This window comes from Lytechinus variegatus, chromosome 11, assembly GCF_018143015.1.
Source record: "Lytechinus variegatus isolate NC3 chromosome 11, Lvar_3.0, whole genome shotgun sequence".
Taxonomy (NCBI): Eukaryota; Metazoa; Echinodermata; class Echinoidea; order Temnopleuroida; family Toxopneustidae; genus Lytechinus; species Lytechinus variegatus.
In genome coordinates, this window is record NC_054750.1 from 29643442 (window position 1) to 29653418 (window position 9977).

The following is a 9977-nucleotide window of genomic DNA, read 5'->3' on the forward strand; positions in this document are numbered from 1 at the left end:
CGTGTGCCTATCTGTGTTGGCGATCTTCATGCAGTGTGATCGTATTTCAGCTTAGATTTTATGATTTCACCCGTTCAGTTTATGTAGCTGTACCAGATCTAGATCCACGATGATATAGTCATACTTAACCTTGGTTTTACAGACTTTCTCGCAAAATTAGTGTTTTACTGCAACTAGTATCCATGCTCATAAGAAAAATGAAATATGATGTTAAAAGTACTGGTACAGTAATCATAGAAATTGTCAGTCTTGCATATTTTGTACTTTGCAAAAATGAATTATAATTTTAAAAATATGCTTGCCTTTATTGTTTATAGACTATAGTCCCTGCTGCTTTTCCCTATAAAATGAAAGATATTTGATTTCACATTTTAAATTAATCTCTTCGTTCGTAGAGTTCTTTTGAATATAGAGGTTAACCTCATTAAGGATTATGGAATACGAAACTAAATCTATGTTAAACAAACGCTGCAATCGAGAGGGCACTGAACCATTATGCATTAGAACGGAAGGAAACCCCATTTAAGCCTAGGTCACATAGCCCGGCCGGTGTCCGGCATCGGTGGAGCTCGGTGGATTTTTGAGGTGTCGCCGAGCTCCCCTCATCGGTGGCATAGCTCGGTGACGTGACCGGGCTCCGTCCGGAAATCTACAGGCGACCGACCAAACACCGGCCGATGACCGTCCGGAGTCTGTCTCAAAAGTGGAGATTTTTTTCGGCCGATGTGGCAGCAACTACCGGCCGATGTCCGGCCGATGGTCGGCCGGACATCGGGGGGTATACGGCCGGTACCCGAGCAGGTTAAAGGACACCGTGCGATCACCGGCCGGGTTGTTAACGGGCTTCGAACACTGCCCGGCCGATGTTCGGCCGGTGTACCTCGGACTTGGGGGGCCGATGGTCAGCTATTCCATACTTGTATATATATGTCCACCCTACCTGGAATGGTCAGTTCATCACTATGGCTGCACCGAGAAGACTACGAATGGCGTTGTTAGAACACGAGCTAGCTCAGGCGAGGTTCCAGTACAACTTGGTCCTGGCAGCACTGCTCGAAGAAGCCGAGAGGGAGCGACAGAGGGCCGGCAGAAGAATAAGACGTTGGTGGGTGCGCGAGTGGATCCTACGCAGACCTCGTTTCGGCCAGTATGAGACGCTCATGAGGGAACTCGAGGCCGAGCACGCTGCCGACTTCAAATCCTACCTCCGCATGGTGCCACAGATGTTCTATGAGTTGCTTGACCGAGTTGGCCCCCGCATTGCCAAGACCACAACGTAAGTTTACACTTTATGAACCTACTGTCAAATTGTGCTGAAATGTCTTCCATCCATATTTATTCTAGTTTGATTTTATTCATATTTCACCCTCTTCTGTTGCAGGCATCGAACCCCCTTGGATCCTGGGCTGAAGCTGGCGATCACCTTGAGGTTCTTGGCGACCGGAAGCAGCTATCATGATCTGGCGTTCGCGTTTCGTGTCCCACACAACACCATCTCTCTGTTCGTCCCCGAGGTCTGTCAGGCCATCTACGACGAATACGAGGACGAGATGTGGGCCACTCCCCAGACAGAAGATGAGTGGCGCCCGGTAGCCGAGGGATTCGGAGACAGATGGAACTTTCCCCACTGTTGTGGCGCGATCGAGGGGAAACATGTCGCCATCAAGAAGCCCCCCAAGAGCGGCTCACTTTACTACAACTACAAAGGCTTCTTTTCCATCGTCATGCTTGCAGTGGTAAACTCTGACTACAAGTTCATCTGGGCGGATGTGGGGTCACCAGGGTCGTATTCCGACGCCGGCATCTTTAACCGGTCGCGACTGGAGCCAGGTCTGCGTGAGGGAACGATCGGACTACCCCAGCCGGATCCCCTACCAAATGACGACCAGGACACACCCTACTACATGGTCGGAGACGACGCCTTCCCCCTACGGCCATACATGATGAAGCCTTACCCTCATCGGCACCTGAAACGGGACGAGCGGATCTACAACTACCGGTGTTCCAGGGCACGCCGTGTGGTTGAAAACGCGTTTGGTATATTCGCCAATCGCTTCAGATGTCTGCTAACAACCCTGGGATTGAGACCGTCGAAAGTTACCAAGATCGTCAAGGCCTGCATGACCCTTCACAACCTCATGAGGACTCGTTACCCCAACCTTCAGAATGCTGACCTCGACCGGGAAGATGAGCAGGGTCAGATCATCGCGGGTGCATGGCGAGATCAAGCCGTGCTCGAAGATGTGCAAGCAGCAGGGCACGGGCCAAGATTGACCCGACCAGGCAAAGAACTGCGCGCATACCTCAAGAATTACTTTTGCAGTCCTGCCGGGAGTGTGCCATGGCAAGATGTGGCAATAAACCAGCAGTAACTTGTGTCTAATATTGTTACAGTATACCGGATGCAGCCACAGACATTCCATTATTCTTCTCAGGACTTAACGCATTTTGATGTGTTATACTTTCCATTATTCAGTATGTTGTTTGCAAATAAATCTGTTATTGGGTAATCTTAAAACATTGCCTTTGCTCTTTTTAATTTGAACACTAGTAATAAATGCCAAAAGAAATCAAACCTGTTTGAAAGAATAAATCAATATTAAAATACACCAGTATGAATAAGATGAGATGTGTGTAAATAATACAACAGCAACACATTCATTGTGATTGAATTATTTTCAATCAAAGAATAATCGTCATTGTATCTTTTCTTTCACCTTTAAAAACTAACCTTTCATAAAGAAAAACACTTGTATCAACCAATATGATTAGCTTTGTAATTTTGTAATAGGCTTCAAATGATTGCCCATTAATATGTTTTCACCTTTTAAAAAGTATGTGTTTTTTCATAATGAGGAAGGATCTCCATTGTTTACATATCAGATAAAGTCTTACGAAATATTAATTTTTACTTGAGTACTGTTTAACTTTTGATCTATGCAACTTTGTTAAAATTAACCAATTTTTATGGTGTGTTCTATAAAACCTTCTAAATGACATTTTCTTTCCTTCTAAATTAACTTTGTTTTACCTTTTGAGTTCTCAGTTTATTGCTCTAAGATGTTAAAAAGATAAAAACAATAAAGACAACGACAGAACTTTAGTTTTCATACCTTGGATGTTACCACATACACAATAAATATGGCAATAAACATAAACTGGCACGGGACACCGGCCGATACTCGGTCGTACACCGGCCGATGTGTATTCCGATGTGGTAAGGATGGGGCTGCGATGAGGGAGCTCGGTGAGAGCCCGTCGAATTTTTAACTCCGAAGTTAAATTTCGCCGAGCTGCCACCGATGCGGTTTTTAGCCCCAAACGCCGGCCGGTGACCACGGGAGTCCGGCCGGTGTCCGGCTAAAATCGCATCGCTGGCTCATCGGAACCTCATCGGCCGGGCTATGTGACCTAGGCATTAACAAAACCACAACTTTATTGTATTGAGTTAAAAATGATTCATCAATACTAAAATCCATGTACATGTATCTAGATTCTTTTTGAGTACATGTATTTTGGAGTCTATGTTGCACTCTTTTCAAGTGCCTGTTGGAATAGAATGGATAATGTGATTAAATTCATGATATTAAAACACTGTGCAATCTGACACCTTATTTCTCCTTTGCTCATTGCTTGTGTCATTTGAGAAGTTGTTTCTTTCAGTAAAAAATAATAATTGATATTACCCATAGAATCAATGACAAGTATAATCATGGTCATGGGCCCTTTAAATTGAATTGTAATGCATGCATATATTCAGGGCAGCCCAGTTTTCTTTACTAGGGCACATGTTTATATTTCAGCACAAAAGTCAAATATCAATGGGAAACAAATAAAGGGGGCATATCAAATCTCCAGTACCAATGAGATCGGCAATGAGGCCAATCAAATGGGACATCAGATTTCATGGCCTTTGATGGCTGCATACCATAATGATTATGATGGGAATTTTTTTATAGTATTGTGCTGCACTCGACCCAGGTGAGGTGAATGGGTACCCGGTAGGAAGAAGTTCCTAGAAAGGCTAGAATGCTCGATTGCCTATAGGTAGCCGAGCTAAAGCTGGGGTAATAATAATAGCAGGGCCCGCTGGGAGAACAGTTTCAGAACTGAAGTGGCTACCCTGGGTAAATATACTATTATTATCATTATTATAATCACATAGGACTATTCACAAAGGTGTGCTTATTAAAAATACATGTACATGCAGCGTTTGAATGAGTTGCAGGGGTTGCAGAACAGTTTTGAAGGGGGGGGGGGTGACCATGCCCTCAAGTCCCCGTAGCCACTTCCGCTGCCCCTGAATAGCAGGGGCAATCAAACGCATTTCAGTTCTTTTTAATACATCCACTAATACAAAGTTAGCAAGTTGATTACAAATTTGAGAGAAAGGAGCTATGAACAATTCTGAAATTATGATTAATTATAAGGTCCAAGTACAGCATCTTCGAAAATTGCAAATCATTTTTTTCATTGCAAATTTTCATCAATAATACATGCACGAGACTTCTTTACTTTACAACTTCTGAATCAACATGTTCATGGAAACCCCCAAATACCTCCATGTTACGCTTGATTGCGTCGCTTGTGTGCTTTCTGCAATTTCCTCTTATTTTTGAAAAGTTTACAAATTTTTGCTCCCAACCCGGATAATGATTTCTGCGTTTAACCTTGGCTTTAATAGTCTATGTTCAAAAGAATAGTATGTCTGATGGTATTACAGCAAACATTGAAGAAATAAATTCACAGTAATACAGATTCACATTAAAGGCCGAGTTAATTGATAAAATAAGAAAATAAAACAAGCTCAACATTGACCATTTCATCTCAAATCAGATGTGAAATGATAATATCCAACATCTGTATAGCCCTCAATACAAAGTTTCTAACTAAACACCTTGCCGAAGGACGCGAGTGCTGTGGTGGGATTCGAACCCCAGACCTTGTGTTTCAAAGTCAGGAGACTTATCCACTAGCCACAAGTGACAACACCTCTAGGAAGGCGATCATATTTCAATAGTGTAAAACAAAGTTTTTTAACAATGTTTGAATGATTCAAGATATGTGAAATTGCCATCTTTTAAACTTTAAAAAGTCAAGTCCAACCCAGAAAAATGTTGATTTGAATATTAAATAGAGAAAATCAAACTAGCATAACACTGAAAATTTCATCAAAATCGGATGTAAAATAAGAAAGTTATGACATTTTAATATTTCGATTATTTTTCATAAAACAGTGATATGCACAACTAAGTGACATGCAAATGAGACAGTTGATGATGACCCTCACTCATTGTTTCTTTTGTTTTTTATTGTTTGAATTATACAATATTTCATTTTTTTACAAATCTGAAAATAAGGACCAACTTGACTGCACCATATAGTATCAAACACTGCAAATTCCATATGTTCAGGGAGGAATCAATCGTTGTTCCCTTGGCAGTGAGGAGAAAATAAAAATATTTCATATTTGTTATAATAAAATACAAAATAAATAGTAGATGACGTCATCAGTCTCTTCATTTGTATACAGACCAGGATGTGCATATAACTCTTTTGTGAAATTAGGCGAAAATTTAAAATATCATAACTTTCTTATTTTAAATCCTATTTTGATGAAATTATCAGTGTTATGCTTGTTTGATTTTTCTCTTTTTATTCAAATTAAACTTTATTGGAGTGGAATTGTCCTTTAAATTCAATCAAGAGGTTCTATACATTGAAAATTTACCGAAAAAAAGGTATTGAAAAATTTCAACCACAAGAGAAAAGATTTAATTTGATTTCCTTAATGCATATCTCCCATGTTGTTTTGTCAAATTTAGCCAAAATAATGTGAATGCGTGAGTATTTTCGTATTTTGCATCAGATTTTGAAGATTTAAATAAAACTTGTGCGAAATGACTATCCTTCCTCCTTATTTCCGTCCTCCATCTCATCTGTCCCTGCTTCCTCTTTTGTGATTAATCTCCCTTCAAGTCTTTTCTCTTTCTTTTTCTCATTCTTCTTTCTTTCTTTCTTTCTTTTTTTCTATCTTTCTTTCTTTCTTTCTTTCTTTATTTCTTTCTATCTTTCTTTCTGTCTGTCTGTCTGTCTGTCTTTCTTTCTTTCTTTCTTTCTTTCTTTCTTTCTTTCTTTCTTTCTTTCTTTCTTTCTTTCTTTCCTTCCTTCCTTCATTCATTCCCTCCTTCCCTCTTTCTTTCTTCCTTTTCCTATCTATCTATCGGTCTATCTATCTGTCTGTCTTTCTGTCGATCTGTCTGTCTGTCTGTATAGGCTCTATTTTTCTTTATTTTTCTTTCTTTCCCTCCCTCCCTTCATTCTTTCTCCTTCTTCTCCTCCTCCTCCTTCTCCTTCTTCTTCATCATCATCTCTCCTTTTTTTTCTTCCTCTTTTTTATCTCCCTTTTCTTCTACGATTTCTTCTTCTTTTTATTTTTCAATCATGATGCTGCTAATCATCCAAAGTAAATTCAGAAACGTAGTGAAAATTGATTATTTTTCACGATTTCATTTAGAGTCCATGTGTTTTTTCCATCCTGCATTGCTTTTAATTTGAAATACAATTGTTTTAATCAAAGTATATCTGAACAAATCCAGTGCCTGCATTCATCTGTAAGAAATGAAATACTTGAAACGCAATGGTTTATATTTATTGTCATGGAAACAAAAGATGGACACTTTGATTGGCAATTCAGTAATTCGAGTCACCGATTTGATAAAACCGCAAGAGTAGAAATCTCGCTCTTGTATTACTATTTACATATTCAAGGTTATTAATATTTGTGGTGAAACAGCTGACGGACTAAACGTTTCACGGTCGGTCGGGCAATGTATTTGTATAGCTCCCTGAATCACAAATAAATTATCCATTGCCAAGGTGAAAATTTATGAAATAAATGCTCTATATAATAGGAATAAGAAATAAAATACCCCTCAACAGGGACAACATATTTTGGTATGGATTATTTGTATGGAAATGGTTTGTTTGTCCGGAAGTTATTTCTCTCTACGCAGAAAACCACAATGTTGTCATAAAATATTGAAACTTGATTATTTTTTCTTTTACGATTAAATAACTTTGGTATGTAGGCCTACACATTGAAACTTATCTGGTTTCCCTCAAATTCATTTTGTTAAGTATCTAAAAATATTTTCTCTTGTTTGTTGCCAAACGTATCACTTTTATTTTGTTTTCACGCCAAGCAACCATCAAACACTATGATGGCCAAGATATAACTTCTGTTTAAAAAAAGAAAGAAAAAAAATGCAAGTACGAGGGAAAAAAAGAGAGAAGATATGCAGGAATTACAGTGCTTTAGAGTTAATCGTTACTCTAAATGATATTTGACTAAATTTTTGTTTTAAAGATGTAATTTCTACAAATCTTTTATCATAATTAAAGTAGGGGCAGGCGGGGTAAGTTGAGCCACCACCCAAGGGCCAATAATGAACGAGTCGGACAGTGTGGTGGTGCCATATATTGATGGCCCATTGCGCATTTACCCCACCACATTGTTTTCAACATTGATTTAACAAGTGAAGAGACTTTAAATAAAAACGTGTCATCCTGGTTCTTCTCCCATATACCATTTGTACATAGGTTTTGTGGCTCAACTTACCCCCAGAAGGTGACTCAACTTACACATGGGTGGGGCATGTTGAGCCATTTGGCATCTTTTTTTTAAAGGTGACAGTGAATTTCAGTGTGGGGTAGAATGTTATAATTATATAGGTAAAAATGTTTCCCAAGAATGAAACTCTATAAGGCAAGGTACTTATTTCTTGAAGATTATGAATCATGTAAATTCTAACATGAAAAAAAGAAGAAAATTGCTCAACTTACCCCACCTCCCACTTCATAATCAATTCCTTAAACAAAAAATTAAAATAAATTAATCAGAGTCAAATTGCAGACGTATATACCATGCAACTTTGACCCTTTTCAGCCTCCATCATGTCCATCGGCAATTATCGCGATAAATCAGCCGCGCAAATTTTTTTGGACCTCGCTGTTCGCGTAACTTTTTGAGGCCAAATATGAGACGAGTAGAACAGATAATATTCTCTATCTTCGTGTAAACGAATCCACAGCCGTGATTATCTGAAGGGGGGGGGGGGGGGTTACAGAATTTACCAAATTTAAAATACCCCAGGTTTGTATAGTTTTAATGTTATAGTTACCCGCGTCTGAAAGAGGAAGATGAGGGGAAGAAGGAGAGAACAGCAAGGAGGGGTTGTAAGAGGAGGAAGAAAAGAAGATAAAGGAAGATCAGTAATTAATGATTTTGAAATAAATTTTGTTTATTTTTCGATCTCTCAGGTTGACGGAAAACAAGGGGTTATATTTGAATCTGTTGATTTATCAACCTACTCTTGAGTATTTTTTAGTTTTAACCAGTTAATCACTATGCATAGCTGTTTAAAGGTCAAATACCCCAGAAAGTGTTAATTTGAATCAAGAATTTTGTCAAGCATTTATATATGCACATAACGCTGAAAATTTCATCAAAATCGGATGTAAAATAAGAAAGTTATGACATTTTAAAAAAAAAATTATTTTTCACAAAACGGTATTATGCTCATATCAGTGTAATGCGCAAATGAAAAAGTCGATGCTGTCCTCACTCATTTCTTTCGTGTTTTTATTGTTTGAATTTTACAATATTTCATTTTTTTACCGATTTGACAATGATAACACGACCGGGGGAGGGGAGGGGGCACTTCACTGACGAGTGGACACCAGGCGCGACCATGCATTCGGTTTCGAAAACTTCGAAAAGCACCCTCAAGTATCTTCCATATTTTTATAAAGCACCCCTTATCAAGCATTGGCATGTGAGTATTGGAAATAAAAACGGTGCCCTTGACAAGTATTTCCTGAAATGATTCCTGTTCAGCGATATTTTGATTTTTTTTATGTCACGGACGTGATCACGGACGTCGGCTTTACCTTCTTACATTGGGTTTAGTACCGCCCCACCTCCCACACCTCGCTCAAATCGGACACACGCAGTGTTGGGCAAAAAGTACATCCTTAATAAAGCATATTTTAATCTTTTTATACCCTCGCAAATTTGACCGTAACACGTAGCTTTCCTAGCGAAACCCGTTTTTCAGTATTTTAGTGTTTTTGACACCATTACTTACGTAATGCGCCCAATCTTGAAAAAGAGATCATCGTTTTTGTCATTTTTACATGTTTAGTAAACGTGTTCTTTGGTCGCGCGTATCCACTCGTCAATGAAGGGTTACACTTCGTATTTCCGAAGCTTCGTAATTCCGAAGGTTCTTTATTCCGAAGGTTCGTAATTCCGAAACACGTAAATTGCCTATACCTCGATGTTCGTTAATCCGAAAACGAAAAAGGGTTCGTTAATCCGAACATTTGTGGCGTAATTCCGACGATTCGTTATTCCGAAGGTTCGATAATCCGAAAACGAAATAAGGTTCGTTGTTCCGAAGGTTCGTTAATCCGAAAACGAAATAAGGTTCGTTGTTCCGAAGGTTCGTTAATCCGAAAACGAAAAAAGGTTCGTTATTCCGAAGGTTCGTTGATCCGAAAACGAAATAAGGTTCGTTTTTCCGAAGGTTCGTTAATCCGAAAACGAAATAAGGTTCGTTAATCCGAAAACAAAATAAGGTTCGTTTTTCCGAAGGTTCGTTAATCCGAAAAATGAAAACCGGGAAAGCAGAGGCAGAGGCAAGGGGAGGGGGGCGGGGGACACTGTTGCCGTTCAATTATCATATGAGGATGGGAAGGCAAGGGCGGCCGAACGAATTTTCGTTGGGGGTAAAGCCAAAAAATGAAACTCATACGTCAATATTGGGACTGTGGTGATATTTTCACCTTAAGATTATCATCTGCTTGAAGTCATTGTCTGTTTGATAGTGATTAAGTAGAGAATAACTTTTTTGAAGTGACTTCTTATTATGGCAAAATGTATATATTTAGGCTTTATTTTTCGGGAGAGAGTA

The 9977-nt window shown here is 39.1% G+C and overlaps 1 protein-coding gene across 1 annotated transcript; it reads left to right on the forward strand.

The window, feature by feature from the left end:
- Positions 1–532: 532 nt before the first annotated feature.
- LOC121424313 (putative nuclease HARBI1) lies at positions 533–2453 on the forward strand. Its single transcript, XM_041619945.1, has 2 exons — positions 533–1276; positions 1382–2453. Exons 1-2 carry the CDS (start codon positions 864–866, stop codon positions 2370–2372), a joined length of 1404 nt encoding a protein of 467 aa, XP_041475879.1. The 5' UTR covers positions 533–863; the 3' UTR covers positions 2373–2453.
- Positions 2454–9977: the final 7524 nt, after the last annotated feature.